Raw genomic sequence first — 24,391 nt, 5'->3', positions numbered from 1 at the left:
AAGCATCAGTTCACTTGAGGATTTGGGGAAATTAAACTTAAAAAAAAATTTATTGAATGCCTCCTATCTACCAGGTGTAAATTTTTTATTTTGATGTAATTTCAGACATGAAAGTTCTAAGAATAATAAAAAATTCTTTTGTGTTTACCACCCTGAATGTTATCACTCTCCTTTATGTATGAATATGTTTTAATCCTTTTGAGAGTGAGTTGTACGTATGCCTCTTGATATCTACATATTTCCTTGTGTATTTTCAAAAACAAGTGATATAATTATCAAAATCAGGCTGGGTGCAGTGTCTCATGCCTGTAATTCTCAGCCCTTTGGGAGACCGAGGTGGGAGGATTGCCTGAGCCCAGGAGTTCGAGACCAGCCTGGGCAATACAGGGCAAGCCCTGCTCCTCAAAAAAATGAGAAAAAAAAAAAATTAGCTGGGTGTGGTGACACACTTGTAGTCCCAGCTTCTCTGGAATCTGAGGCAGGATAATCACTTGAGCCTAGGAGGTTGAGGCTGCAGTGAGCCTTGGTTGCACCAGTGTAACTCTAGGCTGGGTGACATAGTGAGACACTGTGTCAAAAAAAACAAAAAATGAGGCAATAAACAACAATATAATGTCACTATCAGATCTGCAGATCTTACTCAAATTTTACCAGTCAATGGTCCTGATAATTTTTGTAGCAAAATAAAATCCTGGATCATGTGTTACGTTTTGTTGTGTCTGTTTGGTAACCTGAATCTAGTCTAGTTCCTTGATTTTTGTTTTAATGTTGATATTTTTTGATGATTTATGACTGGTAATTTTGATGATTAGGGTCATGCATTTTTGGCAGTAATACGACAGAAAATATACTGTTCTTCTCAGTGCATCACATCAGAAAGCACATGATTTGTTTTGTCCCACTACTGGTGATACGTGCTTTGATCACTTCCTAAGGTGGTGGTGTTTGCAGGTTTCTCTATGGTAAAATTACAGTCTTGATTGTTGGATTTACTCCTTGATCCATGGGCTGCAGAATGGATGTGGTGTTAGCAGGCATGAAAACAACATTAATCTCCTTTGACGTCCCCATCAGAGGTCTTGGGTGACTAGGTATATTGTCCACAAGCAGTAATATTTAGAAAGGAGTCTTTTTTTTCTGGTCAGTAGGTCTGAACAGTGGGCTTAGAATATCTGGTAAACCATGCTGTAAATGATGCTGTAAATAGATGTGCTGTCACCTAGGCTTTGTTGTTCCATTTCTTATGCACAGGCAGAGCAGATTTAACATAATTCTTAAGGGGCCTAAGATTTTTGAAAAGGTAAAAATGAACACTGGCTTCAGTTGAAAGTTACCAGCTGCATTAGCCCTAACAAGAGAGTGAGCCTGTCCCAGAAGCTTTGAAGCCGTAAGTCCCTCTAGCTGTGAAAGTCTTAGATGTCATCCTCTTCCAGTAGGAGGCTATTTATTTCATCCTCATTTAAAATCTGTTATTATAGCCACTTTCATTGATTATTTTAGCTAGATCTTCTGGATCACCTGCTGCAGGTTCTCCATTAAAGCACTTGCTGCTTCACCTTACACTTTTATGTTATGGACATGCCTTCTTTCCCTAAACCTCATGAACCAACCTTTGTCACCTCTCAGCCTTCATAGAATTAAAGAGAGTTAGGGCCTTGCTCTGGGTTAAGCTTTGGCTTAAGGAAATGTTATTGCTGGTTTGACCCTCTATCCAGACACCAAAACTTTCTCTATATTAGCCGTATGGCTATTTTGCTTTCTTACCATTTGTGTGTGCACTGGAATAGCATTTTATATTTCTTGGGAGAACTTTTCCTTTGCATTCACAACTTGGCTATTTGGTGCAAAAGGCCTAGCTTTTAGCCTGTGTTGGCTTTCACCATGCATTCCTTACTAAGCTTAATCATTTCTACATTGTGAGTTAAAGTAACAGATGTGTGACTCTTTCTTTCATTTTTGAATACTTAGAAGCTATTGTATGGTTATTAGTAGGTCTAATTGTAATATTGTGTCTCAGGGAATAGACTGGAGCAGTCAGAACACACATGATATTCATTAAGTGTGCTATCTTATGAGTATTGTTCCTAGTGCCCCCAAAACAATTAGAATAGTAACATCAAAGATCACTAATCATAAATCACAGTAACAGATACAATAATAATGAAAAAGATTGAAATATGATAATTACTAAAATGTGACGTAGAGACAGGAATGAGCTCATGCTGTTTAAAAATGGCACCAATAAACTTGCTGGGTTCAGGGTTGTCACAAAACTTCAATTTGTAAAAAACACAACTGTGAAGCACAATAAAGTAAAGCACCATAAAAAGTATGCCTGTGTATACATATTATATGCAGACACATGTATTTTTTTGTCTGTATATCTGTCATTGTTATGCACGACTTCATATTATTCTGATTTTAATGATACCTGTTTGTACTTCCCTTCTGTACAGAGAAACCTGGCTCCTGTTATTTATTTAGATTTTTAAATTTTTTTTTTTTTTTTTTTTTTTTTTTTACTTTGGAGGCAGAATCTTGCTCTGTTGCCCAGGCTGGAGTGCAGTGGCACGGTCTTGGTACGCTGCTACCTTCACCTCCTGGGTTCAAGCGATTCTCCTGACTCAGCCTCCCGAGTAGCAGGGATTACAGGCATGCATCACCACACCCGGCTAATTTTTTTATGTTTTTGGTAGAGACAGGGTTTCACCATGTTGGCCATGCTGGTCTCAAACTCCTGACCTCAAGTGATCTGCCTGACTTGGTCTCCCAAAATGCTGGGATTACAGGCGTGAGTCACCATGCCCAGCCCTGTTATTTATCATAAACTTGTTTAATTCTACAAACACAGAAAGTAGTTTAAGATTTACTAGGCTGGGTGGCTGAAGGCTGTCTCTACAAAAAATACAAAAAAAAAAAAAAAAAATTAGCTGGGCGTGGTGGCGGGTGCCTGTAATCCCAGCTACTTGGGAGGCTGAGGCAGGAGAATCGTTTGAACCCACAAGGTGGAGGTTGCAGTGAGCCGAGACAGTGCCACTGCCCTCCAGCCTGGGTGACAGAGTGAAACTCTGTCTCAAAAAACAAAACCAAAAAAGATTTACTTACCCTGTGGTAAAAACCCTACTATGTAGAGTTTAGTTATTTACTTACTGTTCTTTTTTTGTCATTAATCAAATTGTATTTAGTACAAATAGTTCAAAAGTTATTTATCCTTCTTATACAAAATACAGCATACTACAGATAGTCCCACACTTGACATTTTTCACTTAAAATATCTTTGAGATCACTCCATATGATCCTTATTTGTTTTAAGAGTTATGTAGTACTTTATTGCATGATTGAAACAGTTTATTGAATCATTCTCCTGGTTATGGGCAGTTAGGTTGTTTCCAGTGTTTACATTATAAATAATACTACAGTGAATAATATTTTGTATATGTATTTTTGTACTGCTGGAAGTGTCATTTGGGGATATATTTCTTTCTTTGTTTTTTCTTTTTCTTTTTTTTAGAGACAGGGTCTTGCCCTGTGGCCCAGGCTGGAGTGCAGTGGTGCAATCATAGCTCACTGCAACCTCGAACTCCTAGGCTCAAGTGATTTCCCAGCTTCTGACTCTTGAGTAGCTAGGACTACAGGCATGTGCTACCATGCCCAGTTAATTTTTGAACAAATTTATAATGACATGTATCCACCATTATAATATCATACAGAATGATTTTACTGCCCTAAAAATCCTCTGTGCTCCATCTGTTCATCTTTCTCTTCCTAACAGCCCCTGACAATCACTGATTTTTTGTCTTCATAGTTTTATCTTTGTAGAATGCCATGTAATTGGAATCATATAGCTAGTAGCCTTTGCAGATTGGCTTCTTTCATTTATTAATATGCATTTACATTTCCTACATGCCTTCTCATGGCTTGATAGTTTTTTTGTTTGTTTGTTTGTTTTAGCACAGAATAATATTTCATTGTCTGGATATACCATAGTTTATCAGTTTACCTACTGAAGGATGTGTTGGTTGCTTCCAAGATTTGGCCATTATAAAGTTGGTATAAACATCTGGGTGTAGGTTTTTGTGCGGACATAATTTTTCACCTCATTTGGGTAAACATCAAGTGTGATTGCTGGATCTTATTATGTTTAGTTTTATAAGAAACTGCCAAACTGTCTTCCAAAGTAGTTGTACCATTTTGCATTCCTATCAGTAATGAATGAGAGTTCCTGCTGATCCACACCCTTGTTAAAAAATTCTTTCCAGCATCATCTGTAGATTCACAATCCCAAACAAAATCCCAGCAAATTAATTTTACTGACAAACTGATTTTTCGAGTTTATATAGAGAGGAAGAAGATCCAGTATAGCCAGCACAACAATGAAGAAGAAAAAAACTGAAAGACTGACACTCTACTTGGCATTAAGACTTACTGTAAATCTGCAGTTTTCAAGACAGTGATGCTGGTGAAAGAACAGATCAATGGAACAACATAAAGATCCCAGAAACAGACTGACACAAATATATTCAAATGATCTTTGGCAAAGGAGCAAAGAGAACTTGGTGGACAAATTTATTATTTTCAGCCAGTGGTAGAATAACTGGACATTCACATACAAAATAAACAAATCTTAGACACCAGTCTTTCACAAAAGTTAACTCAAAATGGATAATAAGCTTAATGTAAATGTAAAACAAAAAAACCCATAAAACTTCTAGAAGATAACAAAGGGCAAAATCTATGTGTCCATGAGTGTGGCATTGACCTTTTTAGATACGATATCAAAAGCACAATCGTGAAAGAAAAAAGATAACAAATTTGGACTACACTGAAATGAAAACTGCTCTGGGAAAGACACTGTTAAAAGAATGAAAAGATAAGCCACAAACCAGGATAAAATATTTGTAAAACTTATATCTGATAAATGACTTATATTCACAACATACAAAGAACTCTTAAAACCAAGCAATAAGAAGGCAGCCTAATTTAAAAATGGGCAGAAGATCTGACAGACACCTCACCAAAGAAGATAAACAGATGACAAATAACCATATGAAAAGCTACCAAAATATGTCACAGGGGATTGAAAACTAAAACAATTAGATACACCTATTAGAATAGCTAAAGTCCAAAACGGAAAACATTTACATTGACTTTTTTATTAACTTTGCTCAGAATGGCCTATTGTATCACTTTCTTTGCTAATGGTGGTATTGTTAAATCTTACGGATGTTCTCTTTTTGTCTTATGCTTTGATAAGAAAGGGATGTAGTGAAGAAGTTTGCTTTTTAAGTTTATCTAATTATATTCTTACTGATTACTGTTCATTTTTCTTAGATGATTTAATCTTATTGGGGAGGATTGTGTACGGCTTTTTTCTGGACATGTGTTATTTAACTTCAGGGATCAAGATTTTTTTCCCCCCTTCACAAATTAGGAGACTTCCTGTGATCAAAGTGAAGGTTCTGGTTCTTCAGAAGAGGATGAATGGAGAAGTAACAGAAAAAGTGAAAGTTACAGCGAAAGTTCAAGGTATCTGTTTTTAATTGTTGTGGTCTTCTAAGCATTTTAGTCATAGCCTTGGATGGAATCATACTTGAATTTTATTCAAGAGGCAAGAATTTGCAACTGTGGAACAGTTTTTGATACACTTAAAAGGAGACAAAAACTAGATCAACAGCTGTTCCTATAGGAGTATTTCAGGAGTTTTTTTTTTTTTTTTTTTGACTTTAAGCAGTGGACCCAGCACTGTTGAACATGCATACTGAAAATATAAATTTAATCTTGGCTGCACTTAAAAAGACTAGTATCTAAAGTATGTGTGGTAAAACCACAGTATATTCATTATTATTGCATGTGTTGAATTTTTGTTAGTTTTGAGATCCAGATTTCCTGGGTCAGCCTCTGGTTCTTGGTGCATGTCACCTTCATCTCAACAGATGCTCAATCCAGAAAACTGGACCTCAATCTCTCTTGTCCACCTATCCATAACATGGCTAGAAAATTCTCCTTCCTGAATATCACTCAGATCATCTTTCTTTTTTTTTTGGTACTGTATTGGTTCAAACCATTATCACATACTCTCTGCTTCCTTTCTTGTCTTGTTTTACTTCATTGTGATAAGGAGCTAGAATGATTTTTTTTAAAAGAACATAATGTATTATCTTTTTTAAAACAAATTTAATTGTGGTAAAATACACATAACAGAAATATAACCATTTAAAGCATGCAGTTCAGTACTGTTACGTACATTGACATAGTTGTGCAACCAGTCTCCAGAACCTTGTTTATCTTGCAAAACAGAAATTCTATACCAATTAAAGAATGATTCTTTTCTTTACCCTTCCTCATGTCCCTGGCAGCCACTATTCTACCTTCCGTGTTTTCATTCATTGTCTTCTAATTCAACTTTTCTTGAATTTTATTTATCCAAAACAGATGCTCTTATAATTTTTATAAATAAGCTCTTTTTCTAATAAATACCTTTTTGTAATGTGTTTACCTGTGTATTTGATAGAGATGAAAAGGTGTGTGGTTGGTTGAAGTTGGGCCAAGGATGGCCCAAGTAGAGACCTTTATTTTTATTATTATTTCTGTTTGTTGAAGCTAGTAGTGGACCAGGGACTAGTTTTCTATAACTAGTTTCCTCTTTGACTCTGATTTCGCTAAGGACTAGGACTAGTCTCTTTCTATCAGGGAGACTCCTCTTGGGAAGAAACTGACTACTTAGGGCCTTCAGTTTGGTGTAGCCATGCTTCCCTTGGGCTTCTCAGTGTATTCATTGATGGCTTGTGATTCCATTTGAAATTCCTGGTCTATACCTCAGCTTCCTCCAACATGGGGGTAGTGGTGAGGCCTATTTTTGGGGTTTTGTATGATTCTTACTGTTTCCATAAGTCTGTGTTTTGTTTCCTTGAAGGGGTAATTGCTAGTTGTCTTCCATCATATTTTATCTACAATATACCTAAATTTTTTTTTCAGGTTTATATCCTTTCCTAATTTCTAGTGTTAGTGAAGATTTCTCTTTTTCTCTTATCTTTTTCATGATCTTCAGTCACTTCAGTACTTGTTGGTAGTGAGGGGAGAATGCTCAAGTTAAATCTTTCTGGTATCTTCCCTTCCCTTTTCCTCCTCTCTCTGTTCCCTCAATTTTATATGATTGACTTGCTGTCAGTGCTTGTATTCTGGCTCCATTCAACTGAAAGCACTCCCCTTTTCTAGTGACTCTTCATCTAGATATTCCGATTGGACAGCTGACGCAGGCATCAATTTGCAGCCTCCTTTAAGAACATCATGTCGTCGACGAATTACTCGATTTTGTAGTAGTTCAGAAGATGAAATGTCTACTGAGAATTTATCTCCTCCAAAAAGAAGACGAAAGAGAAAGAAAGAAAATAAGCCTAAGAAGGAGGTAAGAAAAACGTATCTTTAAAAATAGCATGTATCATGATACCCCAGCTTTACCCTATTTCACATGTTGTTTTAACATTTCTCGTGTTACTGGCATGGTGGTGCCTTGGGTGTCTTGGGCCCTGCTCTGGGGCTGGGCTGGGCAAGCTGTCAGCCCTCCTTGGGGAAGCTCACTGCACTCCCAGGGTGCAGCAGGTACCCTGTGTGTCTTGGGGATTCTGAAGGGCACTGTGGACTCCCCTATCTCCTACTTTCAACCCCCGTGGATAGCAGGAGCTCTGGGGCCTGTGGGAAGGAAGGGAGCATCCTGTCAGTCCTTTGGAGGGATGGGTGGGGGCAGATATAGTGGGACTTATGGGGGTGGCCTTTGCTTCACAGATGCGGAGTCCTTTGCAGGACTGGGACCCCGGTCTCCCCGCAAGAGACTTGGAGTCCACCAATGTCGTTCACTTCAGTCTTGAGTAGATGGAACTGCCATGACTGCATGTTTCTGGCTGTGTCAAAGGGCAGGATAATCTCAAACCGTTAACATCCAGTCTAAGTGCAGGTCTGATCAGAGGGCTGGGTGCAGGCACATTGGCCCTGTTGCCCTATGAGGAGACCGTGGGATTGGGGTTGCAGAAATTCCACAAGCCTCTTGCCACCTTTGTGAACCACATGACACAGATCCGGCAGGACCGGAGACAACTGGGAATTGCCTCAGTGGTTTGGGATGTGGCCATGGTTCTCTCCACACATCTGGAGATGGGAGCTGTGGAGCTCTTGGGCTGCCCCGCAGTGAAACTGGGTGCTGGCTTAGGGCTGATGGGCATAGTGGCTGCCCTGCTGGGTGCTCATGTGAGTATCACAGATCAAAAAGTAGCATTAGAGTTTTGTAAATCAAATGTTCAAGGCAGTTTACCTCCTTGTATCCAGCCCAGAGCTTTTGTTAAGGAGCTGACTTGGGGAAAGAATTTGGGGAGTTTTTCTCCTAGAGATTTTGACCTGATACTTGGAGCCGATATCATATATTTAGAAGAAACATTCACAGATCTTCTTCAAACACTGTACCATCTCTGTAGCAATCACTCCATGATTCTTTTACCTTGCTGAATTCACGATGAACGGAGTAACTTTTGAGCAATGCTGGAGAGGCAGTTTAAGGTTCACTATGATACTGAGAAAGATGTACTTATGTATACAGAAGAGAAGCCACAGCAGGGACCTACAGTTGGCTATCATTTGTAAGAATGCTGTCATTGAGGGTGTTGATTAAGGTCTTGGAGACAAAACACACGTGCAGTTTTAAAACAAAGCAGTGCTTTATGCCATCGCTGTGATTTATTTATTTATTTATTTATTTATTTTTTGAGAGGAGTCTCTGTCGCCTAGCCTGGAGTGCAGTGGTGTGATCTTGGCTCACTGCAGCCTCTGCCTCCTGGGTTCAAGTGATTCTCCTGCCTCAGCTTCCCAAGTAGCTGGGACTACAGGCCCAGGCAACCACGCCTGGCTAAGTTTCGTATTTTTAGTAGAGACATGGTTTTGTCATGTTGGCCAGGCTGGTCTCGAACTTCTGACCTCAGGTAATCTGCCTGCCTTAGCCTCCCAAAGTGCTGGGATTACAGGTGTAGACCCACTGTGCCTGGCCATTGCTGTAATTTTTAGTCATATTTACTCACTCTGAAATTCCATTAATGTTAAAAGATTAAGTGTGAGATTTTGGTTCATGCTGTTTCTGTATCCCATACTGCTCCCTCTTGATAAACAGTTTTCACTGATGATATGAAGCATTGGTATAAAGTTGTCTTTAAACTAGCAAGCTTGTTTTGGCGAGGTTAAATCATACAAATAATTTTAAACACCTTCTGAAATACATCGTGTTTAGCCCAGTTTTCTGATTTTCTGGATGTAAGACGAGGTTTAGCATGTTCCCTGAGCTGTTGGTGCTATTGAAATCTTTTGCCCCATTTAAATTGTAAATACTCTGGGTTGGTTGAGTGGGGTGTGAGTTTTCTGGGGTCTCATATTATGCTTTTTGGCTTAATTTCAGGTTTAAGTATCTAAACAAAGGGATAAGTAAAAATAAAGTTTTAGTTATTTTTTGAGAGTACCTTAAGTCTTGGACTCAAATATAGGTTATCTTTATCAAATCAAAAGCTGTGGTTTTTCCCTTCAGCTTTACCTTGTCTCAATGTTGCTTTAATGTAATTGTTTCCTAAGCTTTCCATGCCTTCTTAATAATATATAGGATAACAGTAAAAAAGATTCTAAGTCTCATCCCTCCATTAAGAGGTTAGCTTCCCAAACATAAGCTCCTTCTGTATTGTACTTGTAATTGCTCATTCAGTGTCTGTATTACAGTAGACTGTAAGCTTCTTGAGGGCCAGAAATGCTTCTGCATCTCTCATTGTTGCTTCCCCAGGATCTGGTATTAATATATCATAACCAAATAATGAAAAAGATACATTCCAGTTAGAGGCTTTTGATTGTTGGTTTAAATGATTGTTATATTGTTTTATGATTGACTTTGATACACTTCATGAAGTCACACATAAACTTTTTAAAAATTTTATGTATGTATGTATGTATGTATTTATTTATTTATTTATTTTGAGACAGAGTCTTACTCTTTCACCCAGGCTGACTACAGGCACACGCCACCACGCTCGGTTAGTTTTTGTATTTTTCATAGAGACGGGGTTTCACCATGTTGACCAGGGTGGTCTCGAACTCCTGACCTCAAGTGATCCACCTGCTTCAGCCTCCCAGAGTGTTGGGATTACAGGCGTGAGCCATGGCGCCCGGCCAAGCTACTTTATTAACACTTCTCCATCTCCAGTGTTCTGAGTAGTGGGCTTGACAGTTAAACCTTTCCAAATCTGAAACTTAAAGAGAAAGCTCTATTTTGCTCAGAATCTCACAGCAACACTTATTTTCTCCTGTCAATTTCAACACTAGTAGTAGACTTCAAGGAATTTTAAGGTGCTTTTTTTGTTTTTTTTTTGTGTGTGTTATTGCTATGTTTACCATTTTCATTTTACATGTCTGTCTTCATACTTGTCTCTTCATTGTAATATCATCCCTATTTATTTGTGTACACTATGCTGATCTCAAGCAGGTAGTCATTGTTTAAAGATGTTAAGTCTTTGTATTTATCTATTACTGTGTATAACAAACCACCCTAAAATTTAGATGTTTACATGGCAAACATTGCGTATTTCATGTATTGGTGGATCAGGAACTGGGAGCTGATTTAACTGGGTGATTTTGGCTCATGAGGTTACAACATGTTGACTGGGGCTGCAGTCATCTGAGGACTTGATGAGGGTTGGATGATATTCTTTCCGAGCTTATTCATATTGGCCTCAGTTCCTTGCCACACAGGTCTCTCCTTAGCTGGCTGCTTGAGTGTCGTTACGGTTTTCCTCAGAGTGAATGATTTAACAGTAGCCAGGGATAAGCCCCCATTTATGACCTAGTCTTAGAAGTTGCACATAGTCTCATCAGCTTTATTATATTTGGTAGAAGTAAGTCATTAAGTGTAGTCCACACTTAAGAGGAGGAGACTTCCACTTCTTGAAGAGGAGAGAACTATCGGGGAATTTGTAGGCATATTTTGAAATCACTGGTCTTACAACCTAAAACCAAGAGGAGACTCCTTGTGATGATTAGCCTGTGGCCAAACTCAGAGTGGAGTCTTGGCAGAACAGGCTATGGGTAAAAGAGGATTTAGGTTGGGTATTAGCCCCCTAAAATGGGATGTAAAATAGCATGAAGAATCTATCAGAAATTTAGGAGATGATGCTAGGAAAATGTTAGGTAGATTTACAATGCTTTTTGTAATGATATATTCCTGTGTAAAGGAACTAAATATATATGCTGTGTAAAAACTAATCATTAGATGGATGTGGCAAAAATAGTCATTCTGAATGGTGAAGTTTCTTTTATTTTTCATTCAGACAGTGCATGCTGCCCCTTTCTAATCTAAGAAACTTTGTTCTCTTCCCCTTGGTAGAATTTGCGGAGGATGACTCCAGCAGAGCTTGCAAATATGGAGCATTTGTATGAATTTCACCCTCCAGTTTGGATTACTGACACCACACTTAGAAAATCTCCTTTTGTTCCTCAAATGGGTGATGAGGTGAGAGTAATACAAATTTAAAAACACGAATATGGAACATAAAATTCATATTGCTCTTAATTTTTAAATGCATATTTCCCTTTTGTAGGTAATATATTTTCGACAGGGTCATGAAGCTTATATTGAGGCTGTAAGAAGAAATAATATTTATGAACTGAACCCTAATAAGGAGCCATGGAGAAAAATGGATCTTAGGGTAGGATGATGGCATTATTAAATCATTAAACATTTTAGCACATATATAGTTAAATTATTTACAAAGCTATTTAAAAACCTGTTGGAAACATATTTTATTACTTTCTTTCCTACTTGATAACATTTCTGCTATACCCAAACCTTAAGATCCTGTGGGAATGGCTTGTTTGTCAATGGGCAAAATTTGTATATTGCTGATTGGTGTGTAAAATGTTAAATGCAACAACCTAGAGTTTCAGAAAGGCAGCTTGGCAATATATATATTATCAATCTTAAAAATGTTTATGTATCCAAGACATTTTCAAACGAAGAAATGCAAGTTTTCAAAAGAAGAAATAAAAATTGGAAGAAGGGTTTAACCTCTTGGATAATAAAATAAGGAAATAATAATTTTTCTTTTTCAATACTTAGCCAATTTTGTGATTTCGTTTGTTTTTAGCTCAAGAAAGAATTCCACATTTTAGCAAGTGGCAAAGATGTTGGTTGGTTAACAGTTATTCAGATTGCTGGTGGGGTGTGTGAAGTGGTCCAGGCTTTCTAGGGGATATTTTGGCAATAGTAGTTGAAACTGAAAAATATTTGGAACTTTTAATTCTGTGATTTTACTCTTCTGGTAATTTGGAAAACAAACAAATGCTTGTAAATATATGAGTATTGTAGTTCACTCACTGTTTACAGAAACAAAGCTGGAAAAAAAAAATTCAAATATTCCACAATAGTGAATGAACCAAATCATGGTACATTCGCACAATCACTTACTATGTACAGCCCATCTTGTACTTGAAGGTTGAAAAATATATGTTGAATGAATGATGGATACATTTTCACAGTGTATTACTAATAGGAAAAATGGGATGTGAAGTGGTATTTCTGGTTATGGTAGCAAAATTTTAAAAACATTTGTAGCCAATCAAAAGAACAACATCAAAATGTCAATGGCAATAATCTGTGGGGTAGTAGTACACGTGTTTTTTTATTTTTTATATTTTTATTCTACAGATTTTGATACTTTTAAAAACTTAGAAAATGAAGAAAACGCTAGCTATTTTAACAAATATAGCTGTTTTTAACACTTATATTCAACTTAATGGCTCTGCTTCTGTGAGTTAGGCTTTATATACATTGGCAGTTTTATGTCTGTTTAACTTACGACTGTGTACCTAAGTACAGTCCATCCTCATCATTCTTGGATTCTGTATTTGTGAACTGCGTACTTGCTTTATTTGTAATCCCCAAAACAGTACTCTTGGAGCCTTTTGGTCATTTCTGGACATGCTCAGGGTGGTGAAAAATTTGACTTGCCTGATGAGCATGTTGAGGTTGAACAAAGTGTGTTGCTCTGCCTTCTTTTTTTTTTTAGCTCTCGCACTGCAAACAAGTGTCCTTTTCATGGTCTATTCAGTGCCACGTGTTTTCCATTTTTGTGCTTTTTGTGCTGTTTAAAATGGCCCCTAAGCATAGTGCTGACATGCTGTCTAGTGTTCTTAAGTGCTAGAAGGCTGAGATGTGCCTTATGGAGAAGGTATGTTAGATAAGCTTCATTTAGGTATCAGTTAAATGTTTGCAAATCAACAACATATTAAATAAGGTACCTTTAAATGGAAACACACATAAAACCAGGTTATGTATGCGCTGGTTTACTACAGTGTTGTGACCAGAATTTTGCAGGAACCTATCCCTATATATTCTCTATAGCACTGATTTAGTATTTTATTTCAGTGTTCTAGGTGACTTTATAGAACATAACTACTGTGAATAATGAGAACTATGCTTAGCACTTTGTTTGGTACATTATAATAATAACATTTGTTCAGTGAATAAGTAGATGAATGATCTGTTGTATTCCTAGTATCAGAGAAGCAGACACTGGGGGGAAGGTTGACTATGGCAAATCCATTTGATGGATACTCCATTCAGGTAGGGACTTTCACCTGTCTACCGTCCTGTCCCTACTGCCTAGAAGAGGTCATAGCATATGGTAGATTCTCAACAAATATTACTTACTGAATGTATTAGGCAGAAATTTAATATCAAGATTTTGAAGAACACTTATGAATAAGTAGAATGCTTACACATTTTCACTGCGTAATATAAAGCTATATAAATAAAAATGTGCATTGTGTGGGTGTGGCAGGCCACACCTATAATCCCAGCACTTTGGGAAGCTGTTGTGGGAGGATCACTTGAGCCCAGGAGTTCGAGACTAGTCTGGACAACATAGGGAGACCCTGTCTCTACAAATAATAAAAAATTAGCTTGGTGTGGTGGCATGTTGTACTTGTAGTCAGTCCCAGCTACTCGGGAAGCTGAGGTGGGAGGATTGATTGAGCTCAGGAGTTTGAGATTGCAGTGAGCCATGATTGTGCTACTGCCCTCCAGCCTAGGCAACACGGCGAGACCCTGTTTCCAAAACAAAACCAGAAGGAAATATGTTAGATTTTTAAGAGTGATTGTCATAAGATATTGCGCTAATCCGAGATTTGTGTTTTCAATCTTACACTTTTGTAGTGTATTTTCTAAAGGATGTTCTTTGTATTAGAAACTGTATTAAATATGTGGAGATTAACTTTAGCAAAATTGAATGTAATTAATGGTATTAATTAAACTTGTCTACTGGTTTGGAAGCCTAAATTATGAGTTTACTTAATATAACTATGTGGAGAATTATAGTATTAAGGAATTGCTTTTATTTTAACCATTAAAAAAATGTCTGTTAAAGGATCAAGAATTGGTTAAAATAGTTGGAATACGATATGAAGTTGGGCCCCCTACACTCTGTTGCCTCAAACTAGCATTTATAGATCCAGCAACTGGAAAACTTACGGACAAATCTTTCTCTATTAGGTATGTGTTATTTTTTTAAAATGGAATTATTTAAATTTAAATTTGCCATTTTGCTGATTTAATGATAGCATGCCCTTCCCATTTAACTCCAGGGTAACTTGTAGAGCACTGTGGATAGCCTAAGATGTGGCTCGAGCTTCTGATGGCTAGGAAACCCATCCCTGACCCTGAAGTCATAGTAGGCATGTCACAGTTATAGTTAAGTGTGGGCAGTCTGTTTTATGTGGTTTTCTTGCTGCTTATGTGGGTGGAGAATTCTGACATACAGGCCAAATTTTTTCTGCCCTTTGTTTTTGAAAAATTCGGAATAAATAATTTCCTACACCTGTGCTGTCTAATAAGGTTACCACTAGTCACATGTGGCTATTGCTCACTTGAAATGTGGATGATCTGATTGAATGTGTTAACATGAGACTTGGCAGAGTATGAGGCATAAACTTTTTTTTTTAAAAGAAATGAATGTGTTGTGAATGTACACACTGCATTTTGAAGACTAGTTATGAAGAAAAAATATGTAAGATATCTCTATTTTGTTTTGATTACATATTGAAATAATATTTTGGATATATTTAAAATATGCTATGAAATTTACTGTTTTACCTTTTAAAATATAGCTGGTTGAAAATTAAAAATTACGTTTGTAGATCTCATGTTTCTTTTGGACAGTGCTGCTTTTAGACTATATAACCTGCTATGTAAAGAGTTTAATAATTTTTTAAATTTTTGTCTAGATATCATGATATGCCAGATGTTATTGACTTTCTTGTATTGCGTCAATTTTATGATGAAGCAAGACAGAGGAATTGGCAGTCTTGTAAGTCTATCCTTACTAAGTTTTATATACCTTTAAAAATTAATCTGTTTTATTGGTCTAACTTTTTGGCTGTGGGACTCTTTAATTATAGTGTATACAAACATGTAAATTCCGGAAGAGATATAAGTGACCTGTAAATATATTTTGCTTACGGCTTGGTACTTACTGATTATGCAGACTTTTTTGGTGGGGGCCGGGGGACGGCGGGCGGGGCAGGCATTGTCTCCCTAGGTCGCTCAGGCTGGAGTGCAATGGCGTGATCTCAGCTCACTGCAACCTCCGCCTCCAAGGATTAAGTGATTCTCTTGCCTCAGCCTCCTGAGTAGCTGGGATTACAGGCGCGTGCCACTACGCCCAGCTAATTTTTGTATTTTTAGTAGAGACAGGGTTTCACCATGTTGGTCAGGCTGGACTCGAACTCCTGACCTCGTGATCCACTCACCTCTGCCTCCCAAACTGCTGGGATTACAGGCGTGAGCCACCGTGCCCAGCCCGATTATGTAGACGTTTTAGACGAGCAACTTTTCTTCTGTTCTTTTGGTTCATGACATTTGGAAAAGATTATTTTCACTCCTTGACTATAGGCTAGAGTAGACTTACTTCCTTTTAGACTTCCCTGTACTATATTGTATATAATTATCTTTGATGTAACATTGGCATAATTTACACAATTATACCAGGATCTAAAATGATCAGAAAGTTGAAAAGTAATTTCAGATTTCACAACGAAAATGTTCTGGTATACCCAATTATTTTACCCTTGATATCATAACAACGTAGACTTAAATGGGAAGACTTGACACTGTTTCGTTAAGAAATAAAAAATTCATATACACTTAATGCTTTATAACCATGTAATGTATAGGTGGGCAGAAAAATTAAAAAATTAAAATTACCTCAATGTAATTTTACAATTCGAGTAAAATTACACATTGGAGTAATTTTAGTATCTCAATGTGAGTACTACATTACTCGAATGTGATTTTTGTGATGATCATTTAAGGAGGGCTCACTTATTCAGAGTTGTGTAGATTATTAATCTCAGGATATAATTGATAACTGATTGACTGTCATTAGGCTGGGTAGTAACAGCAACTGTTGATAGTAACTGTAGTACTTGTTTCACAGGTGTACAAATACATGTTCAGTGTGTAATGCTATCCAGGGAGCTTGTGTATTGAGTTAGAAGTAGGATGGTTCATTCTTTTATCAGTTCTTGGATTTTTGTTAGAAATATTAAGTTTTACCCAGGCTGTGTCATCTGGTGTACACATTCATAAATGATGTTAAGACATTGATCTTTCTAGTTACTGCAGTTTCTTTCTTTCCTTCTTTTTTTGGACACAAGGTCTTGCTCTGTTGCCCAGGCCGAAAGGCAGTGGTGTAATCAGAGCTCACTGCAGCCTCAACTTCCTGGGCTCAAGTGATCCTCCCACCTCAGCCTCCTTTTTGGCTGTGGGACTCTTAATTATGGTGTATACAAACATGTAAATTCTGGAAGCTGCACCATGTGCAGCTAATTTTCAATTTTTTTTTTTTTTTTTGTGGAGACAGGGTCTTGCTGTATTGCCCAGGCTGGTTTTGAATTCCTGGGCTCAAGCAATCATCATGCCTCAGCCTCCCTAAAGTGTAGGAATTACAGGTGTGAGCCACCATATCTGGCCACTGCTGCCTTTTTGTGTGGGTACTACAAGAAGGTAAATTTTAGATAGAGTCCCTAATCATCCTCATCTAACATGAAAGGTTGTCAGGGCATGTGGCTCCTCTTTATAGATTATTCTCCTGGTAACATCTACACAAGGAATCAGGATTATTTTGGGAGTAGATGCAGAGAAAATTTTTCCTGAAGAAAATCATACAGCCACAAAAACAACATGAAGCAACATTAGCAGGTTGTATAGTTGTGTTCCAAATAACTTTAAAGCTTCCCAGCTATTATGATTTTTCAGCCCCCATGAGGTGTAAGAGGCTCTCATTTTTGCCAACGTGTCCATTAATTTTTTTAAAACTGAATTATCTACAGTTAAACTCTAGAGATGGAGTCCCAGATGCCTCCTGTAATTTAGTGGTTTTTGTTTTATTTTTGTGGTTTAGAAATTATTGGACCAGACCTGTTATACTACACTTCAATTCATTTTGCTCCCCCATTTTTGCATGGAATTTGAGTAGTATGGCAAGAAGAAGTTGCTTGTTTTCATTTTTACAGTGGATTTTTATCCGTCTCTTGAAAGGCCAAAGTAGGTTTATTTGAAAAGTCTTAACATAAGATTACCAGGGTGATCAGCTAGCAAAAACATAGAAAAGACACTTTTATTATGAGAAAACGTAATTTTTTAAGGCTCCTTTTTAAGGGTTGTTTTTGTACGAAGAAATATTTTTATCTAAACTGAAATTATCTTCTAGTATTAGGTAAATAGCAAGAAAAATATACACTTAATTTTTTATATCAAAGACTCTCTTCTAATATGTTTTTATATTTGGCCTCAAAATTGAGGCAGCTGATTTTATTACAATAATTATTATTACATTCAGTTGTAATTAATGTTTATGTTAAATTAGGGTATTAGAGATTTGGACAAAATCATGGTGTGGTTTATCTTAAATTATAAGTTTAAAGCTATACTAGTCTCCTTAGATTTCTTTCAGGGGCTATGGTTTCAAGTGATTTTGGAGTAAAATATATGTAAAACTCATGTTTACATAAGTTTGAAAATATACTAAAGACTAAAACATGTAGGTCTAGTAGTCGTGGCATTATTTTTTTTCAAACCTTTGAAGAATTCACTGTAAGCATACTTTAATTATTCAAGACCATTTGCCAGGTATATTCTTTCTTGGGGATAAATTGTAGCTTTAATTTTGATTTATTTCTATAAAACTTCCCTTGAGAAAAGAACTGTTGATCTATATCCCGAAGAATCATCAGTGCTGGATAGGTGACTTTTATTGTTTCATTGGTTTTGTTTTGTAAATGGTGGGAAGGGTAAGAAGGAAGAGATATGGTTACTGCAGCAGTTCATGTTTCTATTGTAACGAATGTTAAACACAGATCTAGTGCAGTTTATTTCACTGGTTGAAGTGTTAGAGTTGTAAAATACATCTACAAATCCATTTAATCTAAAAGTTAAATTTTTTATTCCATATTTTTCTTGGTTTGTTTAGGAGCGCTGCTTGCCTGTTTTTGTATTGTGCTTTTGGCATCTTTTTTATCTGTATCATATGGTATTTTGTAGATTAAAAAAATGTTAATGAATGTTAGCAGAGAAATGCCTCAGACTTGATCATTTCTCTCCTAGGTGACAGATTCCGCTCTATTATTGATGATGCTTGGTGGTTTGGAACAGTGTTAAGTCAAGAGCCATATCAACCACAGTATCCTGATAGTCATTTCCAGTGTTATGTTGTTAGGTTTGTATACAGATGAAAACTAATCATTTACAAGTAATTCAGTGTGGCAGGTTGCTGTATGAATAATACATTTCTGGTTTTTAAAAAAACATGGTTTTTATCTGTCATTAAGTCATGTCAGGCTAACCTGAAATGTCTCTCAGACATGCACCTACTCTTTGTTTCCTATTCACTAGTACTCCCCTTGGTTCAGGTTCTGCTTGCTTTCCTGCAACTATTTCTGTAGCCACCTAATATTTCCTTTACCTCGTATTGTCAGTGTCCTAGTTCAGAAGCAGATACTATATCATTAATCTTCTTCAAAGAAACCTTTGATGCCTTTTCATTGGCAATGGAATAAAAATCATTGACTGTGGCTGTGGTGGAATTCAAGGGCTTCATGCCTTGTCTTTGAGTTATTGTTCACTTTGGGTGCGGGCCACATAGGATTTCTGGTTTTGTTCTTAAACATGTTATTTTAATAATATATTCTTCTTAAAAAAATTTACTGTTAATATTTAAAATTGTACTGCTGCAGTGAGGTTAATTTTCACATTTTGTATCTTTTGTTTACTTTTATAATGGATACCTATTATCCACATTTTGTTTTCATGAAAGGCTAACCAGAGATTTGTTGTTTTCTAACAGGTGGGATAATACTGAAATTGAAAAACTTAGCCCATGGGACATGGAACCAATTCCTGATAATGGTATATATATTTGTTAAATAATGAAAACATTTTATTTTTATAATATGTACATTTGCCAGTGCACATGGAACAAACATATTTGTGTTCTATGATCAATATATTCAAATTATTACAGTAACTGAACTTTACTGAAAGAAGACAACAGCATCGTGTTTATCTGTTCTGTTAATTCTTGACCTTAGATTCCAGCTTGATTTTGGCTGTACCTTAGTAGCTTGCTGTCATTTCTCATGTAACCCTGCATTAAACTTAACTCCTGGCTGGGCACCATGGCTCACGCCTGTAATCTCAGCACTGTGGGAGGCCAAAGCAGATGGATCACCTGAGATCAGGAGTTCAAGACCAGCCTGGCCAACATGGTGAAACCCTGTGTCTATTAAAAATACAAAAAATTAGATGGGCATGGTGGCGTGTGCCTGTAATCCCAGCTACTTGGGAGGCTGAGGCAGGAGAATCGCTTGAACCCGGGAGGCAGAGGTTTAAGTGAGCCGAGATTGCGGCTACTGCACTCCAGCCTAGGTGACAGCGAGACTCCGTCTCAGAAAAACAAAACAAAACAAAAACAAAAAACTTACATTCTTCATGTAGCCTCTACTTTTCCTACCTCATTCTTAATCTTTTATCCTTGGTCTTCCTTCAAGGAAAAGATCTGTCTTCTGCTTTACCTCGAGTTGTCTTATTGTGGATTTTCTATTGAAATAGACAACTATTTAAAACCAGCCTGTCCTCTAGTGCTACCATCCCACTGCTGTTGCCTTCCAAGGGCCTGGTACCTGCACTTAGCTCATCCCCTCCAACAATTTTAATTTCCTCCTACCTTTCTCCAGTCAGGTTTGAATATGTCTCTTAGACCTTACATTTGACTTCATGAAGCATTTTTGTTACTGAATTATTTCCCTTTTGCTAAACTTTTTGAAAGGGTACTCTATATCTCTTGCTTCCATTTTTTTCACCACCAAGCTTTCTTTATGTGTTTTTACTGATTTGTAACATCCTTTGATGTTTTTCTCTTTTTATTTATAATTTTCAAGAAAATCTCTGAATATCTGCATTTTGATATTTCTCTTCAATATGTACTCTCCATTTTTTATAGCACTTTAAAAAACTTCATTTTGAGATAATTTCAGACTTAAAAAAAGTTACAAAAATAGTACAAGGATTTTCTGAATACCTAGATTTCCCTTCTTACACAGCTAGCACATTGCAGTGATCAAAATCAGGAAATTATTATTAATACGATACTATTGTCTATAGACTTTATTCAGATTTTGTCTGTTTCACTAATATCCTTTCACATTTTGGATTTGTCATGTCGTCTTAGTCTTTAATCCAGGATCCCTCTGTTTTTCACTGTCTTTCATGACTTTAAGGCTTTTGAAGATTACTGGGCAGTTATTTTATAGAATTTCCATTAGTTTGGCTTTGATGTTTTTTCTCGATTAAATTTAGGTTTTGCATTTTTGGCAAAAATGTCAGAAAAGTAATGTGTCTTTCTCAGTGCAATTATTTTAGGATTTTAATAATTTTAATAATTTGATTTAGGGGTATGTGTCAGGTTTCTCCAGTGTAAATACTTTTCCCATTATAATTAGTGTCCCATGGGGATATATTTATGTGCTGCGAGTAATCTTGTTTCTTATCCTGCTTCTACTCACTAATTGTAGCATCCGTTGATAATTCTTGCCTCAAATAATGAGTTTTTGTTTTCATTGTCTTACATGTATTAGTTGGAATTCTACTATAAGATATATCTTCTCCTTTCCCATTTATTTATATTAGTATGTACTCAGATTTTTGTAAACTAAAATCAATGTTCAATTGTTATCATTATTTTGTTGCTACCTTATTGCAGATTTGGCCACTGGGAACCCCTTCACGTTGACTCCTATGTCCATTTGACATTTTCTTTTGAATCGTCTTTGAGTGTTTTCATAGCTTCTGGCAATATGCAGTGTTCAAGGCTCACCTTGTACTTTCCCTACCTCAGCTGTGGAATCAGGCAGTTTTTCAGGGGCCATGGCCTGTTTGATTGGAGAATGGCATTTAGAAACCAAGCTATTTCTTGTTATTGATGAATAATATTCCATTGTATGGATATAGCACATTTTTATCCATTCATCAGTTGAAGGGCATTTGGATTGCTTCCATTATTTGGCTGTGAATAGTGCTCCTGTGAATATCATGTGCAAGTTTTTTTTTCTTTTGGGTACTATATGTAGGAGTGGCATTGCTGGGTTACATGGTAACTCTGTTTAACCTTTTGAGGACTGACAAATGGTTTTTTGGAGCAGGTATACCATTTTACATTTCCAGCAACAGTGTATGTGGATTCCAATTTTTTCATATCCTGGACACTTTTGTTTTTTTTTTTTAACTTATAGGAAGTATTATTGTGGTTTCGATTTGCCTTTCTCTGATGCCTAATGATACTGAGCATTTTTTCCTTTGCTTATTGGCCATTTTATGTCTTTGTGGAAATGTTCAATTTCTTTTTCTTTTTCTTTCTTTTTTTTTTTTTTTTGAGACAGTCTCCCTCTTTGCCCAGGTTGAAGTGCAGTGGTGCAATCGCGACTCACTGCAACCTCCACCTGCCAGGCTCAAGTGGTTCTCATGCCTCAGCCTGCTGAGTAGCCAGAACTATAGGCATGTGCCACCCAGCTATTTTGCCATGTTGGCCATACTAGACTTGAACTCCTGGCCTCAAGTGATCTGCCTACGTTGGCCTCCCAAAGTGGTGGGATTACAGGTGTGAGCCACCGAGCCTGGCTGAGAAACATTCAGATTCTTTCCTCATTTTTAACTGTTATCCATTAGTTTTGGATATCATAATTTCTACTGTTCCCTTAAATGGTCTCTGCATTTCGGGGCTTTTCTGGATTTTTTTTTGTTTTTTTGCTTTATTTTCTTTTACTGTTTCATTAGGATAATTTTTATTGGCTGTGTCTTCAGTTTTTATTGCTGTGTCTACACTATGTTAGTGTAAAATTTGTTACATATGCATCTTTTTAGTTTTATGTTTGGAAAATATTAGTTGTTGTTGCCTTGTTTTATGAAATATTAGCTGTGCTTATAGAGTAAATCATATAACTACATCACATATTTGTTTCATACACATTTCTTGAATGCCTACCGTTTGGGGGGCATCAAGTTAGGCACTAAATAGACATTATGAGAAAAGATTTAGTTTTTTCTTCTCAATGATGATATACATTCAGAAATGAATAACACATACTGTGCTCTTTTGAATTTTTTTTTTTTTTCAAGACGTAGTTTTGCTTTGTTGCCCAGTCTGGAGTGCAGTGGCGCAATCTCCGCTCATTGCAACCTCCACCTCCCAGGTTCAAGCGATTCTCCTGCCTCAGCCTGTTTAGTAGCTGGGACTACAGGTGTGCGCCACCATGCCTGGCTAGTTTTTATATTTTTAGTAGAGATGGGCTTTTGCCATGTTGGCCAGGCTGGTCTTGAATTCCTGACCTCAAGTGATCCCCCTGCCTCGGCCTCCCAAAGTGCTGGGATTACAGGCATGAGCCACCATGCCTGGCGTTGAGTCTTTTTATATTTTTATCTTATATATTTATATTTTCTTTTGGAATATCTTATTTATCACCAGCCAGTGTATTATAGTATTCACCTTACTGCTTGTTGTTTTCATCTCTAAAAGTTGGATTTGGGTGTGTGTTTCATGTCTTCCATTTATGTATGTTTTTAATGAACATGCGTAATATAATAACTGCATTCATGTCTTTGCTAATTCTAACATATGTGCCAATTCTGGTTGGTTGATTAATCTCTTCATTATGGGTATTTCGTAATATATTACCTGCATTATAATTTTAAATTTTATGTCAGACATTTTGATTTTTACCTTGTTGAGTGCTGTATATTTTTGTGTTGAACTTTGTTCTGTCACACAAGTAAGCTAGTCGGAAACAATTTTATCTTTTTAAGATACGGTAGATGGGTTTGGAGCAGTGCTCAGCCTAGAACTGATTTACTTTCGACTTCTGAGGCAAGACCCTTTTATGCAATCTATCCATTGCTCTATGTATCATGCAGCTTTTCAGTCTGGTTGGGGGGAACAGGCATGGGTGCTGGCCCTTTTGTGCATCACGCCTTTGTTATCACAGATCTTTCATTTGGTTCTTTTCCTGGCTTATTGTCGTTTCTTCACACGTGTGGGTTGATCAGTATTCACCAGAATACTTGAGGAGACCAGCCCAGGCAACATAGTGAGACCCCCCTTTCTCCCCATTAAAACAGACACACCCACACATCCACCCACCCACACCCCTTGCCCAAAGTCATAGTTTTTAGGTGGTATATATGTGATTTGAACTCAGATCCCGGCTTTGATAAACCAGTGTTTTTTAAAGCACTTTATGTTGCCTGCCTATACAGCCTCTTTCCTCTTCCTTTTGATGAGATAAAATATTGAAAGCATAACTCTGAATTACAGTCTAAAAATACACATTTTGGCTTATTAGGGCAGTGGGATGTCTCTGCCCTCTTCCCCCACATATCTTTTATGTTCATGCAGAAAATAAAATGGAAATCCTTTTTCTTTTTGCAAGAACATGAATTATAAGCTTATAGGAATCATTTATCATCCATGTTTAAAAAATTCCCATCTCTCAGCTAAAAGACTACATCATATGACTTAATTCTAATAGGTCAACTCTATTGAAGTTAAGAGCATTCCCAAAGAATGCTGTATATAAAACTTGTGTGTATGTTTGCAGGAATCTTAACGGATATGTTTCTAGAGGAAATGCTCCCATGAGCGTTCTCTCCACCATTTAGCAGCTGTTAAAATGATGCTCTTCCCAATGCCATTGTTCCCTCATTGTGAACGTGCTCTGAGTTAACCTGGCAGCCAGTACACAGTACACAGTAAATGACATTTCTTATCTGTATGTT

At 37.0% G+C, this 24,391-nt stretch overlaps 2 protein-coding genes across 6 annotated transcripts in view; both read left to right on the top strand.

Moving 5' to 3' along the window:
• Positions 1–24,391, top strand: part of BRWD1 (bromodomain and WD repeat domain containing 1) — a 131,002-nt gene that overhangs the window by 71,917 nt on the left and 34,694 nt on the right. For all 5 annotated transcript variants that reach the window (XM_054468759.2, XM_054468760.2, XM_054468761.2 and 2 more), the window contains 8 exons: positions 5,432–5,526; positions 7,216–7,405; positions 11,399–11,524; positions 11,613–11,720; positions 14,439–14,563; positions 15,295–15,377; positions 18,674–18,785; positions 19,413–19,474. In XM_054468759.2, the coding sequence (XP_054324734.2) occupies positions 5,432–5,526; positions 7,216–7,405; positions 11,399–11,524; positions 11,613–11,720; positions 14,439–14,563; positions 15,295–15,377; positions 18,674–18,785; positions 19,413–19,474 (901 nt within the window). The remainder of the gene's footprint in view (positions 1–5,431; positions 5,527–7,215; positions 7,406–11,398; positions 11,525–11,612; positions 11,721–14,438; positions 14,564–15,294; positions 15,378–18,673; positions 18,786–19,412; positions 19,475–24,391) is intronic.
• On the top strand, positions 7,759–8,911 carry LOC129022698 (protein N-lysine methyltransferase METTL21A-like). Its single transcript, XM_054468966.2, is given in 2 exon segments — positions 7,759–7,813; positions 7,910–8,911. Coding segments are annotated over 2 exon segments (777 nt in total). The 3' UTR covers positions 8,632–8,911.

This window comes from Pongo pygmaeus, chromosome 22 (assembly GCF_028885625.2).
Source record: "Pongo pygmaeus isolate AG05252 chromosome 22, NHGRI_mPonPyg2-v2.0_pri, whole genome shotgun sequence".
NCBI classification, from domain to species: Eukaryota; Metazoa; Chordata; class Mammalia; order Primates; family Hominidae; genus Pongo; species Pongo pygmaeus.
Note: the sequence above shows the minus strand (reverse complement) of the source record. Positions and strands in the feature narration are given on the sequence as shown.